Here is a 27,413-nt window from a genome sequence, read left to right on the forward strand (position 1 = left end):
ATTTATCTATAAGATAAATATTAAATTAAATTTAATATTAAACTACTAAAATAATATTATTTTTGGAATAGTTAATCTGAAATCAAATTCTCTGGTAGAGTCCCAGTAGGAGTGTAACTCTTCTACCGCTCAACCACCGAAGACCAATCACCGCCGGTCACTTGAACGCCGCCATCGTAGCTGTTTGTACCACAGTGTTCGGTGATGCAGGTGCGACATCTTTATAGTACCCCTAGCCGGTTCAGTTGCTGTCGGTTTGACCTGGGTCAGTGACAATCTGATCGGTCCGATCCAGCCACCGGCTGGACCGTCAGCCCGGTTTTACATACCGTGCCCGGTTCGACTAATATTTGGGTCTTGGTCTCAGTTTTGGGCTTCCAGACCCAATTTACGATTTCAGGTCTAATTTTCAAGTTTAATTACCCATTGGACCAATTGTTTGACTTAAAAATTAATTTCCAAAAATATCATATTAATTTTAATTAATTTGATTAATTTAATTTTACTTGATCAAAATTAATTTTCCCAAAAATCACTTAGATTTTCCAAATTAAATTTTCAAGAAAATTCTTTAATTAAATTCTCTAGTTGAACAATTCTCACGACCCGAATTTGCAAAAAAAAATTATTGTTTTGCTGTTATTTTCTCACTGTTTTGCTGCAGTTTTCATAATTATGTTGTTACTATTTTGTTGTTATTATTTAGATATTGTATAACTCTTGTTTTAGTGTTAATTTTGCTACTATTTTAGAGGTATTTGCTTGTTAAGTTGCACCTATCTTAGTGTTATTTGAGTATAAAGACTTTTTAAAATTTATTTTCAATTTGTTGAGAAACTTTTATTTTAATGTTTTTAGTGTTTTTAATTTATTATATTTTAAATTTTTTATATAAAAAATAAAAAAATTTTAATACGGGCTAGATCTAGAGTTTTATTAGGACCCAATCTGAATCTGACTCAACCTATGAACAAGTCTAATACCATATGTACAAAATGTTGTTATATACCATGTATATTAAATGAATGTTGTAGCATTCCTAAAAATTACATGAACATTGAAAAACAGGTTACTATAGTATTAAATATGCTGAATAACATGCCATTGTCAAAATGGGAAAAACATAATGTAATTAGTCGCACAAAGTTTACAACTAGGAGAATATCTGTTCACAATCTATGTTATCCATAAATTGACATGGAAATGAATCAGATACAACATTTGGTGTAACTTTTTAACTTTAATAGACAACTTAGAAGATGTGGTTTTTGTTTGTTTGTTTGTTTACGCAGAATCAAGCGAGGGATGTTCCTCTGGGATCAAATTCCGGGTTCTGCAAGCCACCTCTGGCAACAGAGCGAAAAGCGAAAATCGCGCATGTATGGAATCTTGTTGGACTCTCCTATCCTCTCAGCAAACCAATATGCTCCTCTTAATTTGTGGCAAAGATTTTCTAGCCATTCTTGTCTTTTCCCCTACGTAACTGATCTTTGTTTCGGGACGCTAATGTAACTAGGCGATTTTCACGCTTCATTTTTGTCAAATTTATTTACCCCCAAAATATATGCTACAACAAATTTTGAAAGCTGAATTTATCATCTGGATTCAATATGGAGCAACATCATCGAACTCAACACCAGGAAATTTGAAATTTCGTTTGATTTTTTTTTTTTTTGCAATTAGAAGAACACACAATGCGCCATTCCAAGTTGTCAAGGTACTTCAGCTTCACGGCGTCTCGCGATTGGTTCTACCGTTATTCGTTCGGCAATGCAGGCCTTCGTTCGATCAGGACTGATCTCGGCGAAGGCACCGTCATGCACTGTTGGGTACCAAAATGCCACAACGCTTCCAGGCCCAATCTCCTCCTTGTTCACGGATTCGGTGCCAATGCCATGTGGCAATACGGTGAGCATCTCCGCCACTTCACATCTCGATTCAACGTCTATGTGCCGGACCTTATCTTCTTCGGTGAATCCTACACGACGAGAAGCGAGCGGACGGAGTCGTTCCAGGCTCAATCGTTGATGAAACTGATGGAGGCGCACGGAGTGCCAAGAATGAGCTTGGTAGGCATAAGCTACGGCGGGTTCGTGGGGTACAGTATGGCGGCACAGTTTCCAGAGAAAATGGAGAAGTTGGTGTTGTGCTGCGCTGGGGTTTGCTTAGAGGAGAAGGATTTGGAAGAGGGTTTATTTAATGTATCGGATTTGAATGAGGCTTTGAGTATTTTGTTGCCACAGACGCCTGAGAGACTGAGGGACCTGATTAAATTTTCCTTCGTCAAGCCAATAGGCAAGTGGGTGCCAAGCTTTTTTCTCTCAGATTTCATTGATGTAAGCTTGCTTCACTTTCCCTTCCCATTCTAATCCTATCATTATATTCTTCTAATTATTGCAAACTTTTTAGTAATTCAATTTTATTGACTTGAAAAGTGATAGATTGAATTCTAACGAAGAATGTAGCGATTTCAATATAAAAAAGTTGGAATGCAACCAAGCAAAACTAAACCCTAAACTTGTATTTTCAGTAAGTATTTCATCATTGCATATATGTTTGCTGTAGGTAATGTGTACAGACCATCTTAAAGAGAAAAGAGAGCTGCTAGTGGCAATACTAGAAGATAGAAAACTCAGCAACATTCCTAAGATCACACAGGTTTAAGCTCTTCTCTTGTTCCCTTCTTTCAATTTTGTTTTCTTACACCCTATATAACTTCAACATTTCAACCGCGGGGTTTACTTAGTGCCAAATAAAGTCTTATTTGCTAATATTATTAGAAAACCGCCTTAAATTACAAATTAAATATTAAAAAGTTAACATAATTACTTTTAGATATCAAAATGTACAAATTTTTCATATATCACAAACATGGTACCACATTATATAAAAACATGAATACCGTATTAAAAAAATATTAAATTCAGGTATTCGATAACCAATTGAATAAATAAAAAATCGAAAATCAAATTATTTCGATTTATTCGGTTTGATTTTCTCAGTTTCACCGATATCTTGCAAACTCTTACCCCTCATTAGGTTTTAGTGTCAAATGGATTTGTTTGATAGGTAAAAATATCATGGAGGCCCTTGTACTAAGAGTTAGATTACATTTTGCCTCCTCTTCTAAAAAAATATGCAAATTAGTCCTCGTAGATTAGATCAATGAGCAAATTAGTCCTTCTGTTAAAAATTACATATATTTCTACTATTAAAAATTGGTCTATGTATGTCATAATAAGGTACACGTGACACACCAAGTGTAACTTTCTAATTATTCTATTAGCCACATCAATTTTCAACGATAAAAATGAATGAAAATTTTAATAGAAAGGACCAAATTACTCTTGTAAAAAAAATTAACTTTCTACTCTTTTAAAATAGTGTTCTCATATTCATAAATGTAAACCTACAACTCCATATTTAACATTTGTATTTGTTTATTTGTACAAAAAGTTTTTGAAAACAAAATGAAACCCATTACTTTTATTCTTATATTAATATAATTTAACTCTTCTTCTTTTTTTCTTATTCTTAAAGAGCCTATTGATAATATGGGGAGAAGAAGATAAGATATTCCCATTGGAACTTGGCTACAGATTAAAAAGGTTAGTAACCATAATAATGTGTTTTCTTTTCCTTTGACGTATGAGCTGGTACTGATTAATATGTATTTGAATGTGTTGTGTTGTGTGGTGTAGGCATGTGGGGGAAGAGGCTAAGATTGTAGTGATTAAGAATGCAGGGCATGCTGTAAACATAGAAAAGTCAAAGGATTTCATGAAGCACTTAAAATCTTTCCTTTTTGATTCTCTAACACCTCATCGTCCCCCTTCCCTTTTACCCCTTTTCGATTCTTTATGGTCCTAGTTTTAACTTTACATTTCAATATTAGTATTACCTCTCTCTTTTTTCTTCTCAATAACTTCAATCTCATCCATCCTTTTATTTATACACTTTTATTACATTTAAATAATCCTTCACTTTTTAAATTAAACCTTAGCTTTTCATTTATATCCAAATAAACCCTTAATATAATTACTTTTTTTCATTTAAAATAAGGGTTTATTTAGATATAAAAATGATAAGAGTTTATTTGGAATAAATGTCAAAGGGTTAGGCTTCAGCTCTCTGTTGAAGATTTTGAAAGGGTTTAGACAAAATAAATAGGGTTTGTATTGTCTCTAGCTCAAGCTAAAGATTTATCTCTCAACTCTAATTAGACATATATGCTTGCCATTTAAAGGGAAAAGATTCAAACCTACTATTCGTGGATGCTCCTGTTTACAGGTGCTCTTACTCTATGAACTCAGCCTAAAGCATTTTAGGTCTTATCAGAATCAGGAGACAAAATCCTAGTTTAATCAAGAGAAAATATTGACTCGTTAAGGGGTTCGACAGCTTTAGTTGGTCAATATTTTATAAACTTTTTTGAAATAAATTAACCTCCCATCAATATATATAATCATTAAATATTAAATAAAAATAATATGAGCAAGCTTAAACTAATTTGGATTAATCATTTATAATATATATGGTATTAATACCATGCATATGGCACGAACTTGATCTAACTAAAGAAATTTATGAACTAATAAGATCATGATCCAATTTTAAATTACTTAAAAATAAATTAAAAAAAGATTTCCATTACGCACATGAAATTAAATATTAATATATGAAATAAAATTAATTTACTAATATTAGAATTTAGGACAAAAACTAATTTCTACCGCTTAATAAATAAAATATTACTTTATAAAAATTAAATTTCCAGAAAACTCTAATAGCTTCCGCAGGTTAGTGTCCTGTTGGAGTCTTTACGTCATTTCTTCCACTTCATACCGATGGGAACTCTAGAGTGTTTATTCAAAAGCAAAGCATTGCTCTGCTTTCAAACGTTTCCTTCCCCCACTCATCTCTGCCCCAAGGCAGGAAAGGCGCCTCTCGCAGTTCATTATCCAGCTACCAACAGTGGAACCCATAGCCTAAAAGCTTGAGAAGAAGAGCCATATTTGGTAGTTTCAGGTAACTAGTTTATCAGAACTCAAGTAACCCAACTTCTAATCTATATGTTCTCTGATATATCTAGTAAGTTAAAGAAATATGCTGGGGTTCTCGTAATTGCTTTGGCTAACAAGTTTTGCTAGGATCGTTTCTCTTTTACTGCTTGTTTGCTAGATTAACTTTTGATTCTTTGTTTCAGAGTATGGCGACGGCTATACCTTGTGGAAACACAGTGGTGACTGGGCTTCGACCGCGGCTTTTGTCAAGCTTGAATACCAACAAATGGCGGATATCTCAAGCGCGGTGAGATTTTCTCCTTGGAGGTTTAAGAGTTGTGTGTGTATATATATATATATTATATGTCATGGAGGTTTAAGTTCTTTTAATAAACGTCTTAATATAGAAGGTTAAATTTTTAAATCATTTAGTTGGTGCACTGCAGCTTTTAGGTTCTGGAAAATATGTTGTCTGCAGATTATCAATAATGGTTTTTGCTTTAGAGCAACAATTTTACGTGTTTATGTTGTGTTATGCAGTGTTTCAACTGAGATAGGAGCGTTATCATTTTCAAGTTCAAGCATTTTTCCTCAAAATTTGACGCATTTGTTATTCAATTCATGGTCACCTAAAATCCCATATCACCACTTGGCAAGGCGTCTGATTGTCAAAGCTGCTCGGGTAGAGTATTTATCTAGCAACTATGGTTCTAAACTTTTCTTCTTTGGTTATTTTTCCTTTCTTTCTGGTATTTTCTTGCTTAACTGCATACATTTTGCAGGACTACTATTCCATCCTTGGAGTATCTAAAAATGGCAGCAAATCAGACATAAAAAGCGGTGAATGAACTACCCTGTTTATCCTTGACTTCTATGTGTTTACCCCATCTGCTTTTTTCTTTTTCAACTTGACATGGTTTGCATATGATGGCTTGTGTTTTGCATATGGTCTTGAGGTCTACATTTATCGAAGGCTTCCCCTATGACTTCATTTACACATTCATGCTTTACGGCTATCATCCTCATTGGAAGTTTTAAAATCAATGCTTTTATTGTGACATTTTAAGTGTCTGCCAAGAGTTTCTTTGATTTAGAATCCAAATCTTATTCTGTTACTGTGCATAGTCAGCCTTATTTACTGAAGTATGTAGGACAGTAGGAGTATTCCCCTTTGTATTATTTCTGGATCTGGTATAGTCATGTAATTTAGGAGCTATAAAAATATTGATTTTGATTCATTTGTACTGACTACACCCTTTTTTAACTTTCAGCTTATCGAAAACTCGCCAGGAATTATCATCCTGATGTGAACAAGTAAGTTAAAGAACCTTTTTAATTTTTGCAATTATTTATATTATTCAGGTATCAGCTGGAATGTTAAATCTATCATGTATCAGTCCCCCCTCTGCTGGGGAAAAAATCCATTTTATCATTTTTTTTCTTTAATTTATTGCTACAATGTGATCAAAACCGGTAATCATAACCTTCAAACCTAGACATATTGGATTCTTCTATTGATTTGTCACCTTGACTCCACTGCTGTGTTGCCACCTTCAAACACAGTAATCTTCCAAAATAGTTGATTTAACATGTCTCACTTGCTAACTTGAAGGCTTAATTATTAAATTGACGTGTGCTTTAGTGGTTACTAGTCCTACCTTGATTAGATAACAAGAAGTGCCCATTGAAAATTGAGCTTTTGTAGCAAGTATGAAGATCAATTTGAGGGGATGTTGTGGAAATTCTTATTGTCCCACAAGACTGCACCCATATTTTTCTTATCATGTTGTCTTTCCAGTCCTTCCATTAGCAAAACATGTAGTTGTAAATCCTCATTTTTCACTATTTTATCCTCTGTATGTCTGTTCCTAATTCTGTTAGCACACATTCTTGCCAAAATAGATGCAGGTCTCTTTGTATGCTAAACATAACATACCTTAAATGACCACGCTTCTTTATTGGTTTGCAATTTCAATTCTATGCTAATATATATCGTGCCTTCAGGGAAGCAGGAGCTGAACAGAAATTTAAGGAGATTAGTGAAGCTTATGAGGTACAAATCTGATTTCAAACATCAGTGATTGGTCATGGGTGCCGGATTGAACTTGGGATTTGATGTGCAACTTCTTTTGTTCAGGATATTTGTATAATAAAGATGAAAAATATGCGGTGCAGGTCTTGTCAGATGATGAGAAGCGTTCTATATACGACAGATATGGTAAAGATGGTTTTAAAGGTTCTACTATGGACATGGGGGTAAGTTACTTCGATCAAAAGAATAAATCTGTGAAACTTTACCAATATCTCTATTTTTGGCACATCTCTCTTCCTAATAAGTCAAATCTTTTCCGTTTATTCTTGTAGGACTTTAGCAATCCATTTGATCTATTTAGCTCATTATTCGACATGGACATCAGAAATAGAGGTGCTAGAAATATGGCCGCAGATGGCGAAGATCTAATTTGCAATCTAGTATTGACTTTCAAGGAAGCTGTCTTTGGGGTAGAAAAAGAGATCGATGTGTCCAGGCTTGACAACTGTACAACCTGTGATGGTTCAGGTGCAAAGCCAGGGACCAAGGCATATACTTGCACCACATGTGGTGGGCAAGGGCAAGTTGTCTCATCATCAAGGACTCCACTGGGTGTCTTCCAGCAGGTAATGACATGTTCTGCCTGTAGTGGGACTGGGGAAACATTCACTCCTTGTAACAAATGTGGCGGCGATGGAAGAGAAAGGAAATCAAAGAAGATTAGCCTGAAGGTGCCTGCTGGGGTTGATTCCGGTAGTCGGTTGAGGGTCAGATCAGAGGGCAATGCTGGAAAGAGAGGGGGTGCTCCTGGTGATCTTTTTGTCGTCATTGAAGTGATCCCAGACCCTGTACTGAAACGGGATGACACGAACATTCTCTATACATGCAAGATTTCATACATTGATGCAATCTTGGGGACAACAGTGAAGGTACCAACAGTTGATGGATCGGCCGATCTTAAAATCCCTGCCGGTGTCCAGCCTGGAACAACCTTGGTGATGTCAAAGAAAGGAGTGCCGTTGCTGAACAAAGGCAAAATGAGGGGGGACCAATTAGTGAGAGTGCAGGTGGAAATCCCAAGGCAGCTAAGTGATGAAGAAAGGAGGCTTGTTGAAGAACTAGCCAACCTGAAGAAAACCAAGACTTTGAATGGTAGCAGGAGATAAGAGGGTATATTAGCATAAGCATTTTTCCTGGAATTCATGTATTTCTTATATTACAAGTTTCTGACAAATTTATTATTAGAAAGATCTAGACAGACGGTGAGCTATAAAAAGAAGCTTGGAAGAGATTAAATGGCGTACCTGACAGGCCAAGTGCCATTCTTCAGACTCTTAATTGTTTACATTTTCACTATAAAACTTTGGAATATTATCTTTATTTAATTTTAATTTTAATTTTATGTTATTAAAAACATTTTTAATTTTTACAAATTTAATGACATTTATATTGCATTTTTTTATTTAGTTATTTTTAGTATCATTATTAACTTTTATAATTATTTGTTAATTAATGATTTCAATAGCTTAATTTTTTAAAATTATTATTTATCTAAGTAAGATAATCACAAATACTAGTAGTTTGAGTTTGAAGTGATGCATTTGAAAATACTAGCATTAAATGAAAATTTAAAATAATTATAAAAATAATGATATTAAAAATAAATAATACAAAATATGAGTATGGTTTGATCTGTAAAAATGTATAACAATTTTAATAATATGGACAAAAGTCACATTTTAAAGTTAATTTTTATTTTATTTTATTGTGGGATCATATCCTTTTGTTTCACTGAAAATGGTTTCTGAAAAATGACTTTCTTTCTGGAAAAGCTAATATTTTCAGGTGTTTTGATAAATCTTTGTAAAATATTTTTGTTGTTTGACAAATTTTTTGAAAATATTTTATAAAAGTTATTTTCAATGAAACAAACATACATTTGAGATTATGATAAGTAGTGAATTGATTACAAAGTGATGTTAGGGTGAAATTATAATAAATAATAAATCTTCATGAGGTTAAGGATTAAATTGTAAAATTTTTGAAATATATAATTGAAACAAGAGAAGTGATATGCTTGAAAATTTGTCATATGACATAAGATATTATAATAAATTATTTGATTAAAATGCTTATATGGTGAAAATTAAATTACATGGCAATAGGGACTAAATTGAAAAATGTACAAAATTTTAAGTGTGAAACAATTTAATATGTGAATAAGAGAATTATGGTAAAAGTTTAATGAATTTGTTATGAGATGATGGAATATGAATAATGTGTTGTGAAAGTGAAATTGTGAAAAAATATATGAAAATTTTATGATAACAAGGACTAAATTGTTAAACTTGAGAACATATGTGGACGAAATAATATACAAAGTGAAATACATAGAAATTTGATATGTGAAACAAGATATTGAGATAAATTATGTGATTAAAACGTAACAAGAAAAAAAATTGATTTAATATGATTAACTAGTAAATATTAAACTTTTATGACAAAAAGGGACTAAATTGAAAAATTATGAAAGTTTATAAGAAAATATTTGATAAGTAAAAAATGTAGTAGAGAATGTAATATCCTGGTGCTTTGACCCGATGTTTGGGTCGGGTACGGGGATATTACAGTGAACAGAGCATAATTAGTTTAGAAAATGTCTTACGGAAAAAAATGTGGTAAGACATTTACGAGAATAATGGGATAATTTTATGTTAGTTGGAAAACCTTTTACATTAACCATCCTATTTTACTTGAAACAAATATCGAAAAAGGCTGAAAATATTTTATATAAAAAATTTTACGTTGAAACAAAATGGAGCCTAAATGAAAAGAATTTTAAAAAATCTTTAGGTGGAGTTGGAATTGTGAATTTAAGTTGTTAAAAAAAATTGAAATTTTTAAAAATTTTCAAAAACCTTGATAAAAATGAAATTTTTATCCAAATCTTAACCCAAACATACTCTAAAATTTTAAAATTATTAATACAAACATATACTTAATACTAAGAATAGGGAGATGGTCTTTTTTTTTTATCAAAATCAATTTTTTAAAATTATTTTGTAATACTTTAGTCATGGTTACAAATTTGTATTTTAAAATGATGTACATTTAAATTCTAAAAATATTTATCTTAATCCTTAATTACAAAAAAGGTGGTTGACTGAGTCTTAATTTGATATTGATATTGTTGTCGGAGGAGGAGAATTTGGATTTAAGCACGTTGAGGCGTATTTATCCTTCTATTTAAGTGTGATAATAATTTTGCCTAGTTGTAAGCATTGTATAAAAAAAAAGGATAGACTACCTAGTTGGTCACCTAACTTTTAGGGCATTTTCATTTTGGTCACCGAAAACAAAATCTTTACAATTTCATTACCCAATTTTTAAAGCGCTTTTATTTTAGTCACTCAATTGTTAAATCTCAAATGGTAGTTAACTTGTACACGCCACATCATGTTCATATTTTTATTTTGATAACCTAACTTTTAAGGTACTTTCATTTTGGTCACCTAATATGAAATCTTTACAATTTCGTCACTCAATTTTTAGAGTGTTTTCATTTTAATCACCAACCGTTAAATCTCAAATGGCGGTTAACTTGTACACGTAATAGTCATATCATGTTCACACTTTTATTTTGGTCACCAAAAAAATATTTTTTTATATAATATTGATTGGATAAAAAATATTAATGATTAAAGTAAAAAAGTGGTAGAAACTAAAATAATGTTTTAAAAATTGTCAAATTGTACTTATTTATCTCATTGCCAAAAGTTTTATTTTTTTTTCAATATTAAAATTTTAAATTTCAAAACATCAAAATTAATTAAATAAGTTATTCAAATTTTTTATCATTTGATAGTGTCAACCGATTTGTTACTATAATATTGAAATTAATTAAATTAATTAATTTAGTCTCATTTTAAATCTTAAAATTTTATTTGATGTTTCTAAATTAAAATCAACTTAAATAAATAATCTTTAATAAGTGTACGTGAAACCCAAATTTCTTTTGATTATATTATATCGAATCTTTCATGCAAAGCTAAAAGCAAAGAAAAATCATTATAATTAATTTTTAATTAACTAATTTTATATTCCATGCCAAACAAAATTCAAAAAAAATTATCACTTCTTTACTCAAATGAAGAACAAGCAATTAATTTAATTAATTGCAATGATTTTTCTTTACTTTTAGTTTAGTATAGAAGATTCAAGATTATATAATCAAAAGAAATTTAAGTTTCATAAACAATTATTGTATATGAGTTATCGAGATGATTTCATTAAAAATAATATAAAAACATAAAATAAAATTTGAAAATTTAGAAGGAGATTAATTTAATTAATTTTAATATTACAGCAACAATTAGTTAACATTATCAAGGGATAACAAAATTTGGCTATTTTACCAAAATAATCCAAAAAAATTTTATATTTACAAAAATAACTCAGGTATTCACCAAAATAACCTGAAAATAACACTAAAATGGGGTTGTGGCCTGTTAATGGCCGGCACCACCTGGTATTTTGGACTCATGATTGCCTGATAATTGTGTTAGACTTTAAAAAAATAATTTTTTTGGTTCTGGCCTGTCAATGGCCGGAACCCGTGTATTTTTTTAAATCGTATATTACTGGTATACAGAAAATCGAAAAAAAGGGAAAAAATTTTGGGATGGCCGGCACCCCTATACAAAAAAAAATTTTGCGTGTTGGTCTGTCAATGGCCGGCACCAGAATACGAAAAAAGCAAAAAAAAATTTGGGGTGGCCTGGCAATGGTCGGCACCCCTTTTCTACAATTTTTTTTTTTACTTTTGGTATGTCAATGGCCGGCACCAGTATACGAAAAAAGTAAAAAAAAAATTTGGGTGGCCTGGCAATGGCCGGAACCCCCTTTATACATTTTTTTTTTACTTTTGGTATGTCAATGGCCGGCACCAGTATACGAAAAAAGTAAAAAAAAAATTTGGGTGGCCTGCCAATAGCCGGCACCCCCTTTGTACAATTTTTTTTTTTTTACTTTTAGTCTGTCAATAGCTGGCACCAGTATACGAAAAAAGTAAAAAAAAATTAATTGTACAAAGGGGATGTCGGCCATTGCTAGGCCACCCAAATTTTTTTTTTACTTTTTTCGTATACTGGTGCCGGGCTGCTGGCCATTGACACACCCAAAAGTAAAAAAAAAATATTGTAGAAAAGGGGTGCCGACCATTGCCAGGCCACTCCCAAAATTTTTTTTACTTTTTTCGTATTCTGGTGCCAGCCATTGACACACTAAAAGTAAAAAAAAATTATTGTAGAAAGGGGGTGCCGGCCATTGCCAAGCCACCCAAAATTTTTTTTTTTACTTTTTTCGTATTCTGGTGCCGGCCATTGATAGACCAACACTCGAAATTTTTTTTTTCATATAAAGGGGTTCCGGCCATTGACAGACCAGCGCCCAAAATTTCTTTTTTTCCTTTTTTTTCGATTTTCAGTATACCAGTAATATACGATTTAGAAAAAATACACGGGTTCTGGCCATTGACAGGCCAGAACCAAAAAATTCATTTTTTTTAAGTCTAACACAATTATCAGGCAATCATGGGTTCAAAATACCAGGTGGTGCCGGCCATTGACAGGCCACAACTCCATTTTACTGTTCATTTCGGGTTATTTTGGTGAATGTTTTAAAACTTGAGTTATTTTTGTAAATATATATATATTTTTTTATTTTGGTAAAATAGCCACAAAATTTTCAACAAATTATTTAATTGGTTTTTATGTTTTGAAATTTAAAAATTCAATATTTTAAAAAAAATCTAGAATTTCGGCAATGTGATAAACAAGTACAATTTGACAATTTTTTAATGCATTGTTTTAGTTTCTACCATTTTTTACTTTAATCCTTAGTTTTTTTAATCTCAATCAATACTTTAAAAATTGGAACTTTTGGGGTGACCAAATTGAAAGCAACCTAGAAGTTGGGTAATTAAAACGAAAGTGTGAACATGATGAGGCATATATTATTAACCATCATTAGAGATTTAACAATTAAGGGACTAAAATGAAAGCGTTCTAAATTTGAGTGATGAAATTGCAATGATCAAAATAAAAATAACCTAAAAATTGGGTGACCAACTACGGTAATTTACCTAAAAAAAGGATATGGTAAAAAAAATTATAAATTAAAAAAAATAGTAACTAAAATAAAAATCTATAGGGTTGGAACAAATCAAAATTTATTGTGTGGTTAATGATCCGTTTACGACTTTACAAAAAGTCTATATACCCTTTTTGTCTCTTCTTTGTTACCGTGGGTAGCGGCGGATCTAGAGGATTAGCAGGGTCCGACCTTCTGAAAAAAAAAATCTCAGTTCGCCCTGGTGCAATGACAGTCTTCCCATCGGCTATTCATTTGATGTATTTTAAGATACCGTCCTCTATTTACATACAAATGGTCCAATGATCTCGTAGGTGGGCCAACAAAACAATCTTTAATTACAGTGACATGACACGTTGCGATCAACCTTAATGTGGGATAAGATTTTGACTAAACAAAGTGGGGGACTCTCTTCTTATCCTCTTATGGTTGTTTTGATGTCAACCTCTTTATTAATTTAAACATGCCTTTCTTGTTCCATTGGAGAGTGTGAGTGCTACACGTTTTCAAAGGGCCAAATGGAAGCTGGGAAGCCCCATGCTGTCTGTATTCCTCTACCAGCTCAAGGCCACATTAACCCTATGTTATTACTTGCCAAACTCCTCCACTTCCATGGCTTCCATATCACTTTCATCCATACCGAGTTCAACTACCATCGCTTGATTCAGTCGAGAGGACTCGACTCGCTCAGGGGCTCACCCCATTTCCGGTTCGAAACGATAACCGATGGTTTGCCATCGACCAACATTCGGGGGATACAAGATTTACCCGACTTGTGCTTGGCGTTGACGGTTCATGGGTTACGTTCGTTTCGAGAGCTCATAATGAAACTTAATGCTAGGTCAGATGTCCCTCCGGTTACTAGAATAATATCGGATGGGGTGATGAGCTTCACCTTGGAAGTTGCTGAGGCATTTGGCATCCCTGAGATGGTTCTTTTCACTCCTAGTGCTTGTGGCATGTTGGGTTACCTTCACTTTGAAGACCTTAAGGAACGTGGGTACTTCCCATTGAAAGGTACTTACAATTTACATACATAAGTTTGTTCTGATTTATATGATGACCCTTCGTTTAAATAATATTATTTGCAGATGAGAGTGAGTTGAATAATGGATATCTTGAGACGGAGATTGATTGGATACCAGCAATGAAAGGGGTTAGGTTAAAAGATATCCCCACTTTCATTCGAACCACCAACCCTGATGATATCATGTTCATTTACAACTTGCAATCCGTCAACAATGCCAGGAAAGCTGCTGCTGTGATCCTCAACACCTTTGATGATTTTGAACATCATGTTTTGGACGCCATTAAAACTAAGTTACCCAAGCTCTACACTGTTGGTCCTTTATCAATGCTTCAACGCCAGCTTTGTCCCACAAATTTGGACTCCATTGGATCGAATTTGTGGAAAGAAGACACCCAATGCTTGGGTTGGTTGGACAGATGGAAACCCAAGTCAGTTGTGTATGTAAATTATGGGAGCTTGATAACAGTGACGCCTCAACATTTGCGTGAGTTTGCATGGGGACTTGCGGACACCAACTACCCGTTCTTGTGGGTTATTAGGCCGGACATTGTCGATGGCGGTGGAGAAAGAATATTATCCAAGGAATTCACGGCGGCGATAAGCGGCAGGGGTCTGCTTGTGGGGTGGTGCCCACAAGAGAGGGTATTGAGCCACCCTTCAGTGGGAGGGTTTTTGACGCATTGCGGGTGGAATTCCACCATGGAAAGTGTTAGTGAAGGGGTGCCATTGATTTGTTGGCCATTTTTTGCTGAGCAACAGATGAATTGTTTCTACTCGTGCACCAAGTGGGGCATTGGGATGGAGATTGACAGTGATATCAAAAGGGAGAAAGTTGAAAGTCTTGTGAGGGAGTTGATGGAAGGGATGAAGGGGCAAGGTTTAAGGCAAAAAGCCATAGATTGGAAGAAGAGAGCTGAAATAGCTACAAGCCCTGATGGCTCTTCTTACATTAATTTTAATAAGATGGTTATACAGTTGAAACAAGGGATGCCAAATGCTTGAACTGTATCAACTTCCAAGTTTCTGCTATGGAGATTTGCTTTTTTGTGTTATTGAATCGGATAAAAGTTCACATTACATATGTGTAAAACTAGAATACTAATGAAATAGCTTTTAAAACTGTGTAACTTCATCAAATAAGGTATAAAATTCACATAATCAATTTTAGATCGAGTCCGGATTAAATGTTTGGTGGATAAGAAGTTGAGCCGCTTCAACCAGCTTCTTTACAACTTGTCCGGCAGGTAGAATTTCCTTGATGAGGCCTACACTTTGGCCTGCGTACATCACCATGCTTTCAATGTCACCTGTTGTTGTTGGGTTCGGAACTGTACCGGCAAAACGCCGAATTTCTCTTTCCTATCAAACAATCATCGAGTTAACACAAGGTTAGATACTTCATTCAGCATAATATCATTTCAGTGATATCTCTCTAGCCCCACTCTAGTGGAATGAACCGATTAGGAAATAGTTCTATTGTTGAAAATGTCATTATGCAACATTATTTTAATAATGCGTTGTCTAACATTCTCACCACGCCGTGTATTATTGTTCGACCAATGATAGGCTGATTAGTTTCATTTTCTTGAGCATTAAGGCATTTCCAATCACAGAAGAAGGGTGTTTGAAGGACACGGTGTGGTGCACCAGGCCACCTTGCTCTGCCAAAGACATCTGTATACTCGGTTTTATCGTATTCAATCAGTTTCCGCTTGTACGTAGGGTGCGCATAGCTTTCATGAGTTGCCAGAAACCTGCAGAAACTCAATACTTTAGGACAAACTTAAGAGACTATAAATGCTCCAGAATTTCTGCATGGTTCAACAAAACCTCAATGATTTGGCTTAAGCATGATTCCATAACTTAACTTCTTACCTTTCAGTTATTGCACAAGACTAGCTGGAGCTAAAATGATTTTGACACACACAAAAGAGGCAAAACACCATAAAAATTCAACGAAACAAAGATGAGAATATTTCACATGCATCATGCTCGAGTTGAACATATTTAAGCACCACCAGTCTTGGATGAAACCAAATGTCCAGATTATTGTAAGTGGATACTTTTTATTTTACACTGACATGGTCCTAACCTTGTACCCATGCAAATGCCTTTAGCACCAAGAGCCAAAGCAGCAACATAACCACGAGCATCTACAATGCCTCCAGCAGCAATAACAGGAATACCGTGATCACCAACAAGATCGACTACTCGTGGCAACAAGGAAATTAGACCTTCCTGGAAATAATAAAACATAACATTTTTACAAGTTTTATACGATTGAGAAACACATCTTACTAATCCTCAAAGTATAATAACATTGAATGCATGGGACGCAGTTGTTAATTTTGGCAAGCAGTAGCTCCAAGATAATTATTACTACTATAGTTGAAATATAATAAATAAACTCAAGAAATGCTCATACCTGTCCGATTACATGCCCTCCTGCTTCACGGCCTTGGACAATGATTGCATCTACGCCCACATTAATTGCTTTTTTTGCTTCCTCCAAACTCCCAACCTTCAATGGAGTTACATTTAGCTCATGATATAGTCTAAGAGAAAGCACAATCCAGATGAAATATACCATCATACCACCCTTCACCTCCATTTCAAAAATTGGCAAAGAATTTGGTGACATGAGCCTTCAAAATGAGTGTTCTTAACTTCTTCCCCCACAAATGAATGCATATTATTGTCCCCATACAGAATTTCCTCATGTTATTCTTGCATGCCATTACATGATAAGTACTAGTTGACTACTGGCACAAAGTAAAACCTTATCCCTACCTTGCACATCTCTCTTGGATCCAAAAAGGCAAAAACTAATGAAATTACTTCATCATATGTGCAGAACTATATATATCATAAGAAAACGTTATTGATGAACTAAAAATGCAATATGAAAATGAAGTTTCTGAAAGCGTTCAAAAAATCACATTAAGTAGGCAAAGTCACTCCATTACATGGTAATGTCGAACTATCATGGTATGCCATAGAGTACTGGGAACGAGTAGGGGTTTTCTCTGCCCCCAGCGCCTTCCCACAAACTTCTCAATATTAAATGTATATATCATATTGAGATTAATACACTTAACAAAACGATCATATCATATAGGCGATACAAAGTTGTATCTTTTTGCTTGTTTTTGGTAGAATTAGGATTCCACGATCCAGAAAAAGACATAAGGCATGTTTAACTATGAAATGAGAGGGAAAAAAGGATACTCACTTGGGGAACAACCTTGACCCCAGCATTATGAGCTTCTATTACAAGCTCCTTTGAGCATTCTCCCCAATACAGTTGCAACACTGCTACCTTCTCTTCTAGTATAGCCTTTACATTTTCTTTGTGAGGAAATGGCAGAATAACACCAACCCCAAAGGGTTTGTCGGTTAACTTCCGAGTCTTCCTTATCAACTCCTTCACATAATCTGGTGATTCCTGGTACAACAAAGTACGGGGAAATCAACAGTTGATTGATAGTTTAAGCAGAGCTAGAACTAAGAATAGTAACAAGTAACCCATTTCTGAATTTCAAAATAAAATCAGCAATTGTAATACCTTTAATCTACTTGGGAATCTAAAATAAACTCAAACCAGACCTTATTTTATCTACTTGTGTTAAGTTGCTTAATTTGGATAACTTACCATTACCTTGAAAGCTGTTCAAGGTTGAGAAGAGTAAGTACATTATTAGTAAATAGTCATATACAACTCATTGGTTAGGAATTCCCAATCTTGAACCTGTAACTTGAAGACCATATTGGCTTAACCAAGAAAACAGTAAAAACCTTCTTTATATATTCATCGGCTGCCTACATTTAATAAGGTTTCTCATGCTATACAAATCAGAAAGTCTCAGAAACCAAACATGGTATTTGCGTATAATTGTAACTAATCAGAGGTGGTCAAATGAGATTCAAAGCAAACATTCTAGTGAAACTTAAACAACGGAAGAGGAAGATCAAACTATCTACATATAAAAGAGGAAATACTAGAATTCAATATCCAATCAGGAGCTCTAAAGCGCTAGTATTTACCAAAGGAAGATCAAACTATGAACATATAGAAAAGGAAATACTAGAATTAAATACCCAATCAGGAGCTCTAAGAAGGCCTAGTCCACCAGCGTTTGCAACAGCAGCAACTAGCTCCGGACCAGCAATATCCGGTCCCAAAGGTCCTTGAACAATTCCATACTCAAAACCCAGAATTCCTTTCCACCCCATATCTCTTCAACCGTTATTGATTTGTTTTAAGTTCATATGAATACTTTAAATAGGCCAGAGCTTGAGTGCACTGCAGACTGGTCAATCAGGAGTGTCGAAATTGTATTTTGATACCAGACTGGTCAACCAGTAATTTTGTTGGTTTCCCACATTAATTTTAGTTTTCTAAGGAACCAAACAGCGGATAGCGCTATGGGTTGGGCCCTTTTCATTATATAAATAGCAGATTTGGTGTTTGGAGTCAAGCAGTGCAAGTGAGAAACGTAAGCAGCGACGTCTGAAGGACACAGGACCCTTTCATCTACTCTTTATTTTTTACCCAAAGATGCTGCCTACACCACGCCACGCCGCATCACTAGTTTGTTTATTATTAATCCCTTCATTAATAGATAATGGAGGCAAAAGACGGTGACGTTACATTAACGTTTTATCCTTTCCCAGTAAAAGCAGCCAATTGGTGAGCAATCTTTTTACCCGCCCTTCCTTTTGGTGAGGTTCACTTCACTATGTATTGGTCCGCACAGATGAAAATTTTCGTTGTTATTTAACTCCAATGCCTCGTGATAGTCACTTTTAACTATAGACCGTCCTGTATACCAGCATGTCTGTGTTGCATAATGTGTGCTAATTGGTATTATTGTGATCACCATGATTTCTTCTTATGTACTAAAATTACTCTGTAGTAGCTCCATTACTCTGTAGTAGCTCCATGTTTTGGTTCCTTGGTCTATGAGGTCGTCAACTGTGTTTATTCAACTTTTGTATTGCGTCTCCCATTTGAATTAGCACCAACTAGGTTTCCTCCAGGCACCCATCTGTCATTGAAATATTAATGGATCTACCATTGCCCACTTGTCTTTCTACCATCCCTTTCAAACCATATATGCTTCTTATAAAAGAAGGGTTCTGACTTGTGACCAAGTTCATTACATAAGACACTTTGGAAATGCCTATAGGATTACTTACACAAAAGTAGATTTTCCACCTTGTGAAACAGCCCTTAACAAACCAAAAGTAGTATGAAAACCCAACCTAATTATCATAAATAGTTACAACCGAACTCACATCTGCTTTTAAGCACCCACTAAAAAGTCTGTATCCCTTTTTAAATAATAGTGTCCCTAATGGCTATTCGCGTGCTGCTAATGCATACATGCATATATAGCATCCAAAATTTCTACATCTACTACTGGTGTTTTTTCTTTAAAAATAATTCAAAACACTAATCTAACTTTTATTTTAACAACAAATGTAAGAAATAGTAATACTCACTTCAATCCATTCAAAACACTAACCACACATTTGGTTCACTAAAATAGAATAAGAATAGAATTGTAATAAAATAATCATTCTATGAGAATATAATAGAACCGTAATAAAATTGAATAGGCATAAAAATAGTTTAGTTGGATGAAATAAAATGAGTATTGTAATAGTATTCACGATTTGACGAAGAATAATAGATATATAATAATAATAATAAAACTCAAATGACAAATATGCTTTTTAATAAATTATATTATGTAATATAAAATATCTACTCTCAAGTGAAGTTAATAATATTTTATTTTTATATACATTACAAAAATAAATCAATTATATGTATTAAAAATTCAGAATAAAATATTAAAACTTTAATATCTATGAATATAATAAGAAATAATATCTATAATTATAATAAAAATAATATTTTAAATACATAATTAACAAAACAATACATGTAAATGTATTTTTCACATCAATTTAATATTAAAGAACAATATTTTCTATCAAAAGAATAATATTTTATTTTTATATTTTTTGAAATTTAGAAACAATATTTTATATTAAATTATTTAAATTATTTTTGTTCTTACCATTTTTTCTTTTCCTTTATTATTTTTGGTCGGGTTAAAATGGAAATAAAAGAAAAGAATTCTGAGTTGCTATTCAAGAACTATGAGGAATAATCCTGTAATAAACTATTCTGCTTAATAACATTCGGCCAACCAAATTAACAGAATACTGTAGCACTCAGAATGGATCTAGAACCGAGTGGTTACTACAACCAACCAAACACACTTTAAATATCGTTCCTTTTTCTTTAAAAAAAATGATTACAAGAATCAACTGAGCTAAGCTTAGGGTTCATAACTAACACTTAATTCTTAACAGGTACCGATTAAAAACTTCAAATGACCTAAGGAACTTAGAAAACAATACAGGCACTGGCCAGCTCAACATAAATGGAAATGCATTAATGTTAGGAGAGGCAACATGGGCAGTGCAAGAAAGATAGTTGCATAATTCACCACCAATAAAACTAGACCAAAATTCTTGCATAGTTCTGGCACATCAACCAAATTGATTACAATAAAAAAATTCCCTCACAAACTTGCCCCATCGATCAAAAGTATTTGGAGCTAATAGTATGGCCCTTGATGTCTAATAATAGGGGCTATATCGTGTTGCCATTCTCAACCTTGGAACCTTCCTGCAACGCATAGAGGATAAAGTTTAACTACATTCAGGTTGCTAAAACTGAAAACGAAAGCACAATAGTATACATGTGTGTGTACATATATGAAGGTAATCCAAATTAAGATGGATAACAAAAGCTGCAAACATACCCATATCCATAAGGAGAAAAGAAATATGGAGCCATAAATGGGTCCCTGGGTTGCATAAAAGGGTTGGACCGGCGTGGCCGATATTGTTTCATCCCAGGTATATTGGTCCGCTTAGCAGTAACCTGCAAAGACAGAGAGAAAGAAAGCACATGATGTTTGAACAGTTTAACAGATGAAAGTTTTAAAGGGGGAAAAGCCTAAATTTTACCTTCAACTGCCTGCCATGCAGTTCAGATTCATTTAAAAGAAGAGCCTCTTGAACAGCCTCAGCTTCAAGGAACTCCACGTAAGCATAACCCTTTGGCTGGCCATATTTATCAGTACGGATAGTAACCCTATTTACAGTCCCACAAGACTGAAAATGCTGTTGAACTTCCTCGGGTGTACATGAATAATCCACCTGTATTCACAGAATGTTTTATATGTAGCCAGTAAATTGTGCAGAACAGGATATTCTAAAATATTAACAATATAGAACAAGGGGCTGCAAATATTAATTTGTTATAAGAAAGCAGCAAACAAGGTCACTTGTGCAGCAAGTATCTACTTACTAATCACCTTGTTAAGAAAGGCCAGGCGGCCTGAATAAAGAACAGGTCTTAGTTTACAAGATTAAACATGTCCCGGGTGTTTCTAACAAAGGAGTCAAACTAAATAAGCAAATGGTTAAAAATCTTCTCAAGCAATTAGCATTCACATAGGAAAGATACTGTTGATAGATAGGGCCAACACATTGGTCAATGATCTAAATAACCCAAGTAAATATAGACAGATTATATAAACTTGATAAATGTAAGGAGGACAGCACATAAAAGGATATTTCCGAGTTCGCTAAGTCACGAACCAGGCCAGTGCCATATTACAGCCACATCATCCTTACATGACCAAACTAGGGTAAAGTTCATTTTAACAAGCACAGGTAAAGAAGAAAAATCCATTACATTCTTCAAAAATACAGAGAAGAAAACAAGAGCACATATGCAAATGTTTCATGAGAAAATATTTTGACAACTTGAGTTATATGTTGTGGAAAAAGAAACACAATATTTGCTTTCATCAATGTGTAATAATACTGCATCAACCTTTACTTAATTTCTTTCACAATAGAAACACCATAATCAGAACTAAAAACCAGATTCAGAGTTGATCACGATATGTTTCATTTCAGTCACTTTTTAAACAACTAACAAACTCATTATTCAATAGTTATTGTAACTTTCTAAACGGCTTTCAAGTTATAATTATAATTTCATCCTTCTTCACGTCCACACAAACATGTCAGGATTCAGGAAGATGCAGCCTTCCATGCTTGGTTTCTTCATGCATGTAGAGAACCTCTGGCACTAGTCTCACACAAAGAAGAGCCCAAAGCTGTCCAATAAGATGCTGCTGGGTAGTGGCTCTTAATCCAGCATATCTACTGGTAAAGCTGGACAACTAGTTGAAACAATTTGAATTACAATTACACTTTAAGTTCAGGTATGATTGATCCGAATACTGGTATTACTGTGTCCAGCCTCAATTACTTGGAATAGGAACTTGCAAGAATGTACAGATATTTCTAGAGCTGATAGGATAAGTTCAACCTGATGCAAAAATTAACTATTCTCATGCAGTTGGCAAAGGCTTACTTCGTTGTTGCGGTTGTAGATTCAGAAGATAGCATGTCATTTACCTACTCATTATGACTCAAACTTCATAGATATTTCTATATATTTGATAATGGAGGTGAATATACGCGTGGAATAGCATTATAGACATGTGCGAAGGCAAGCAGAAAAATAAGTTAGGGAAAGTAGCCTCACATTGCCAACAAAGATTGATCGGGAATCTACTTCCTCTCGATTAGCCTGAGATGTAGCAGCAGCAGCAGGATCTATTGCAAAGAAGCAAATCCAACAACAAAGATGAGCATGCAACTAAAATTTAAAGTACAGAAGATAGAAGGTAATCATCTTATATGATGCACACATATCCACAGGATTCAACATTCCAGCAAAGTGTTCCATAACAGATACCATCGGAAGTTTAGCCTAAAAATTTTGAAAACCTATACGGGATTTGCTTTGGATTTGAAAGCTTTGTCAATAACAAGAAAAACAAAAATAAGCCAAATGAAAGCATTTATCAGATAGTTTCGCAATCATTTAGCAAGATATCAAATATTAAATACCAGAAGCCCATTTCTAAAAACCAACAAGAGAAAACAAGGGGAGAAAAACAAAGAGCGCCAATCAAACGCTTTTAATTGAACCTATTAACTACAAAAATTATTTTTTCAAAAAAAAATAATAATAAAACCCAAAATCTTAAAACAAAGAAAAAAAAGAGGCACATTGAACCAGGAAAATAGAAAGAAAAACAGATAACCTTGTACGGAACCCATCTCCTTCTCGACCTTAGCTTGCATCTCACGAAGAGCAGCGGCTTCATCCTCCATCTCTTTCAACCTTTTTTTCATGTCATCGAGGTCCTGCAAATTTCTCCAAAATTAGGGTTTACTAAAAATAGGAAAAGCCCTAACAATAATAAAAGTGAGAAAAAATATATAAAAATAAAATAGAAAAAATACAGCTTCAGTGGATTCCGGCGCTGCCATGACTACATCGTCTCCTTCCATCCTCCCTCTCTCTTTTCAAAATAGAAGGTTAGAAAGCAGCCTTTTCGCTTTTCCCCGTTATAGCTAAATATACTTTCTTCCAGTGTCAGATCCTTTAGCTGATATTTTCTCTCTTTGGTCTTTGCTAGGGATATTTCGTTTCTCTTACCTTTTCAACCCTAAATTTTACGTCTCCCCGCTACCTTATCCGTGCCACGTCAGAATATTAAATTTCAAACCGTTTTCTTTAGCCTACTGGCAAGTAAAGTTTTAGTTGGTATAATATTAATTTTAGTTTTTTAGTTTTATGTATATAAAAACTTTTAATTTTGATTTTAATTTTTATTATATATAAAAATACAAAAAGCTAGAATTATTTTAAAGATTTTAAAAAATTATAAAATATATTATTAAAATAAAATAAATAACAAATTTAAAAATAAATTAAGTGAGAGAATATTAAAATATTCCATATCCAATTTTTTAAAAAAACAAAAAAAAATTAAAAAATTATCCATTCTCTACTTTTTTTAACAAGAGTCGGTTCCTTGCTAATACCTTTGCACCGACCGAAACACTCCGTTCCAATGCTCAATGGAAACACATGGGAGAATTCTGTTCCGCTCCAAATATCGCCCTATTCTAACGATTTCGGTTTGTACCGGTGCTTTTTGCATGTTCTGGCAAAATGTAGATGTACCGAACCATATTAAAATGAGATTTAGATGTGGTGGGTTTAATTTTCTTTTTTTTTATATATTATAGTATTTAATATTATTGCAATCGTCATTTTTATATTAATTGTAGATAAATGTATTGTCTATTCAAAATTTACTTAAAAACTATTTAAAAACTTAATTGTATATGATCAAAATTGAGCTTTGACCAGCTATTACCCAAGCGTGAATGCTTTGGTTCAAAACTTCAATTTCTAACCTAACAAGGAAAACACCCAAGAAGCTGAAGTAGTCTGTCTGCCCTTTCGCAACCTGTACGCCACCGCTCCTCTGCCATCCAGCTGGTAGACGAAGCAAAATCTTTTCCACTGCTCAACCATTGTTAGTTAAAGCTGCTTACTTTAGTAATTTTCTGTTTTGGTTATTGTATTTTGAGGATGTTAGACGTTGTTGAATGGATGGAAATTGTGGTTTCCAAATTCATTATTATTTGATTCAGTCCCCTTTGAAGAAAAACATTGGTAGAGAAAGGTGGATTTCTTGAATGATGTATAAGAATTTGTAACATTTGTTCGATAATTACATTATACCAAGAGAAAAAAGGGGAAAAAAAACTATAAGAAGTAGTAATGGTTTGTTAGCTAGTGGGTCTTTGTTCCAGATTACCATGCAAATACCGAATGAAATAAGAGATGATAATTGTTCTAATATGGAAATTTTTACAACTAGAATTGGAATTTAGATTTTAAAATAAACTTTCAAATTTATGAATTTTTTGTTTTCAATTTTTTTTTGGGAATTAAAATATTTAAAATTTAAGATTTTGATTTAATTTAAAATTCATTGTTTAGATAATTTAAATTTATATTTGGATTTCAATTCCTTCAAAACCATTTTTTTAATTTAATTATTTAGGAGGCTTTTGAACATTATTGTTTGAATCAGATTGAACCAGTTGGTCGAATCGATAATTGACTAGGATACCGGTCTAGAGAAAGGCATTAGATCGGTTGACTCGGGAACTGGTACGGACCAATTGATTGAACAATTGAACCAAATTTTTTTTATGAATTTCTAATGATTCATTTAATAGAATTGGTCGAACCAATCGTACAAATCAAATTGATTGAATCGATCGAATTGATCAAACCGGTTGGACTAGCAAGTCGATTGCCTAAATATGGAAATTATAAATTAAAAGTCAATGGTTTATAAATTAAAAATATTGAATTACAGTATAAATGAAAATTTTGAATATTTATATTGTATTAAATTAAATGCATGAACCTTTATCATTGTTTATAGAACCAAATTGGTCGGTCAAACCGATTGGATTGAGAATCAATCGGGTACCAGTCTGAAATAAGGCTCAATTTGGTTGATCTGTGAATTGGTTGAACCGATCAGACCGGCCAAATCAACGATCGAACCGATTGAATCGATTTATCTATTTTAAAATATTTTTTATTTCTAATAATTTATTCAATCGAACTGGTTGAATTGGTCAAATCGGATGAATTAGAATCCAGTGATCTAACCAATTCGCCTACTTTCGAAAACCTTGAGTTTCGTTAATGATATGTTATAAGTAAATTTAATTATTTAGTACTTGAGTTTTGAAGTAAGTGCAAAAGGAGAATAACAAAAAATTTCATGTTTTTTAGGCTAAATTAGACTTATATGTTGATTTTTTTTAATTGGGCTTTTAGGCTCTCTTTTTTTAAAATTTAGGGAGCTTGGCTGAATATTTTTTTAACTTAACAATGGAGTTTCGGCAGTAGCAATGTAACAGTCTGTTTTTTTGTGGTGTCGAAAACAGTGATTTTGAGGCCACCAAATCCGACGAGTAAGTTAGTAAATATTATTATTTAATATTTACGAGTCAAATATGATTTTTAAGAAAAGGTTTTTGATTTGATAATTTATGTTATATAAGTGATTTATTAAGTTCAAGTGGTTTTAGAAAATGAGGTATTGGGACCTTATTTTTATAAACTGAGCTGTAAATATTTTTATAAATATTTACGGAGTGTCATTAAGGTGATATTAAAGTTTCGTTAAGAAATTTTAATGTTTCGATGGTTAATTAATTAAAAGGATCAAATTAAAAAGATGTGCATTTCTGGGACTCCGTTCCCATAAATTAGACTCATAAATATTTTTATTAGGTTTTGGTTAGGTGAATTTGCATAAATTAAGAGTAAATAGGTATAAGGACTAAATTGCATATAGGGTGAAAGTTGAATTATAGATTAAAGAAAAATTAAAAGGGACTAAATAAGCAATTATGTCATTGTTCTTTAGGTGAGGCCGCATAAGTTAAATATATGTGAATTTAATATATATTATAATAATAATAAAACAAACAAAAGAAAGAAAGAAAGAAATAGAAATAGAAAGGTAGAAACGAAACAGAGAAGCAAAACGAAAAAAAAGAAAAGAAAAAGGATAAAGAAACAGACGAAGGGCCTTAGGGTTTTAAAACTTTCAAATTCAATTGGTTAGTCAATTTAATCTCTTTTCCTTGTAATTTTTATGTTCTTGGAATCCCGGTATTAAATACTACCTGACCCATGTCAAAATTTTAGAAATTATTGAGTTTTTAAATGTTGTTAATGTTGAATAATTTTAGTATTAGGGATTAAATTGATAGATTTTTAAGCTATAAATGAAAAAGGATTAAATTGTAGAACAAACTGTAAATTTTGAGTAATAGAGACTAAATTGTGAAAAATTTGAAATTTAGGGATTTAAGTGAAATTAGAGAGTTAAATCTAGTTTAAAGTGGAAATTGAATAAAAATATATAATTGATTGTGAAGAAATAAAATTAGTCTCGGTTTAAGGACTAAATTGGAATTTAGACAAATGTTGAGTAAAAATTGAAATATGCAATATGAAATTGAATTGTATTGTATTGATGAATTTTAATTGTTTTAATTCCGTAGCTAACGTCGTACCAGAATCCTCGACTAAAAAGGGGAACGATAAAGTCGACGAATAATAGCTCAAAATTTCTGGTTTGTATTTCTATAATCCGAATTTAGTTGTTAATTGTTATAATTCAATTTAATGTATATG

At 33.1% G+C, this 27,413-nt stretch overlaps 5 protein-coding genes across 5 annotated transcripts; 3 read left to right on the forward strand and 2 right to left on the reverse strand.

The window, feature by feature from the left end:
* Positions 1-1,110: 1,110 nt before the first annotated feature.
* On the forward strand, positions 1,111-3,952 carry LOC107939255 (2-hydroxy-6-oxononadienedioate/2-hydroxy-6-oxononatrienedioate hydrolase). The gene is made up of 4 exons (XM_041108172.1): positions 1,111-2,336; positions 2,566-2,658; positions 3,541-3,608; positions 3,702-3,952. The coding sequence occupies exons 1-4, from the start codon at positions 1,695-1,697 to the stop codon at positions 3,868-3,870; spliced, it is 972 nt and encodes a 323-aa protein (XP_040964106.1). The 5' UTR covers positions 1,111-1,694; the 3' UTR covers positions 3,871-3,952.
* A 119-nt stretch (positions 3,953-4,071) lies between these two features.
* Positions 4,072-8,436, forward strand: LOC107929102 (chaperone protein dnaJ A6, chloroplastic). Its single transcript, XM_016860436.2, has 8 exons — positions 4,072-5,028; positions 5,207-5,310; positions 5,544-5,685; positions 5,786-5,843; positions 6,275-6,317; positions 7,008-7,056; positions 7,179-7,259; positions 7,368-8,436. Exons 2-8 carry the CDS (start codon positions 5,210-5,212, stop codon positions 8,199-8,201), a joined length of 1,308 nt encoding a protein of 435 aa, XP_016715925.2. The 5' UTR covers positions 4,072-5,028; positions 5,207-5,209; the 3' UTR covers positions 8,202-8,436.
* A 4,910-nt stretch (positions 8,437-13,346) lies between these two features.
* Positions 13,347-15,292, forward strand: LOC107929079 (7-deoxyloganetin glucosyltransferase). Its single transcript, XM_016860419.2, has 2 exons — positions 13,347-14,202; positions 14,277-15,292. The coding sequence occupies exons 1-2, from the start codon at positions 13,704-13,706 to the stop codon at positions 15,215-15,217; spliced, it is 1,440 nt and encodes a 479-aa protein (XP_016715908.1). The 5' UTR covers positions 13,347-13,703; the 3' UTR covers positions 15,218-15,292.
* Positions 15,224-18,624, reverse strand: LOC107929091 (NADH:quinone reductase). Its single transcript, XM_016860427.2, has 6 exons — positions 18,314-18,624; positions 17,448-17,660; positions 16,641-16,736; positions 16,308-16,453; positions 15,750-15,969; positions 15,224-15,574 (listed from the first exon to the last, which is right to left on the reverse strand). The coding sequence occupies exons 1-6, from the start codon at positions 18,446-18,448 to the stop codon at positions 15,380-15,382; spliced, it is 1,005 nt and encodes a 334-aa protein (XP_016715916.1). The 5' UTR covers positions 18,449-18,624; the 3' UTR covers positions 15,224-15,379.
* A 1,882-nt stretch (positions 18,625-20,506) lies between these two features.
* LOC107929069 (polyadenylate-binding protein 2) lies at positions 20,507-23,905 on the reverse strand. The gene is made up of 6 exons (XM_016860408.2): positions 23,630-23,905; positions 23,428-23,530; positions 22,863-22,933; positions 21,266-21,457; positions 21,058-21,179; positions 20,507-20,921 (listed from the first exon to the last, which is right to left on the reverse strand). The coding sequence occupies exons 1-6, from the start codon at positions 23,675-23,677 to the stop codon at positions 20,873-20,875; spliced, it is 585 nt and encodes a 194-aa protein (XP_016715897.2). The 5' UTR covers positions 23,678-23,905; the 3' UTR covers positions 20,507-20,872.
* Between the last annotated feature and the right edge of the window lie 3,508 nt (positions 23,906-27,413).

This window comes from Gossypium hirsutum, chromosome D12 (genome assembly GCF_007990345.1).
Source record: "Gossypium hirsutum isolate 1008001.06 chromosome D12, Gossypium_hirsutum_v2.1, whole genome shotgun sequence".
Taxonomy (NCBI): Eukaryota; Viridiplantae; Streptophyta; class Magnoliopsida; order Malvales; family Malvaceae; genus Gossypium; species Gossypium hirsutum.

What these genes read in the sequence shown, in the direction of transcription:
- LOC107939255 (XM_041108172.1), top strand. Translation starts at nt 1,695, where the DNA reads ATGCGCCATTCCAAGTTGTCAAGGTACTTCAGCTTCACGGCGTCTCGC. An exon ending in TTCTCTCAGATTTCATTGAT is followed by an intron (nt 2,337 to 2,565) that starts GTAAGCTTGCTT and finishes TGTTTGCTGTAG; the next exon opens with GTAATGTGTACAGACCATCT. An exon ending in CTTGGCTACAGATTAAAAAG is followed by an intron (nt 3,609 to 3,701) that starts GTTAGTAACCAT and finishes TGTGTGGTGTAG; the next exon opens with GCATGTGGGGGAAGAGGCTA.
- LOC107929091 (XM_016860427.2), bottom strand. Translation starts at nt 18,448, where the DNA reads ATGGGGTGGAAAGGAATTCTGGGTTTTGAGTATGGAATTGTTCAAGGA. An exon ending in GGGTCAAGGTTGTTCCCCAA is followed by an intron (nt 16,737 to 17,447) that starts GTGAGTATCCTT and finishes ACTCCATTGAAG; the next exon opens with GTTGGGAGTTTGGAGGAAGC. An exon ending in GAGGGCATGTAATCGGACAG is followed by an intron (nt 16,454 to 16,640) that starts GTATGAGCATTT and finishes TATTATTTCCAG; the next exon opens with GAAGGTCTAATTTCCTTGTT.
- LOC107929069 (XM_016860408.2), bottom strand. Translation starts at nt 23,677, where the DNA reads ATGGAAGGAGACGATGTAGTCATGGCAGCGCCGGAATCCACTGAAGCT. An exon ending in CGCCGGAATCCACTGAAGCT is followed by an intron (nt 23,531 to 23,629) that starts GTATTTTTTCTA and finishes AGAAATTTGCAG; the next exon opens with GACCTCGATGACATGAAAAA. An exon ending in GATCAATCTTTGTTGGCAAT is followed by an intron (nt 21,458 to 22,862) that starts GTGAGGCTACTT and finishes CTGTGAATACAG; the next exon opens with GTGGATTATTCATGTACACC.
- LOC107929102 (XM_016860436.2), top strand. Translation starts at nt 5,210, where the DNA reads ATGGCGACGGCTATACCTTGTGGAAACACAGTGGTGACTGGGCTTCGA. An exon ending in TGGCGGATATCTCAAGCGCG is followed by an intron (nt 5,311 to 5,543) that starts GTGAGATTTTCT and finishes TGTGTTATGCAG; the next exon opens with TGTTTCAACTGAGATAGGAG. An exon ending in GTTCTACTATGGACATGGGG is followed by an intron (nt 7,260 to 7,367) that starts GTAAGTTACTTC and finishes TTATTCTTGTAG; the next exon opens with GACTTTAGCAATCCATTTGA.
- LOC107929079 (XM_016860419.2), top strand. Translation starts at nt 13,704, where the DNA reads ATGGAAGCTGGGAAGCCCCATGCTGTCTGTATTCCTCTACCAGCTCAA. An exon ending in TGGGTACTTCCCATTGAAAG is followed by an intron (nt 14,203 to 14,276) that starts GTACTTACAATT and finishes TATTATTTGCAG; the next exon opens with ATGAGAGTGAGTTGAATAAT.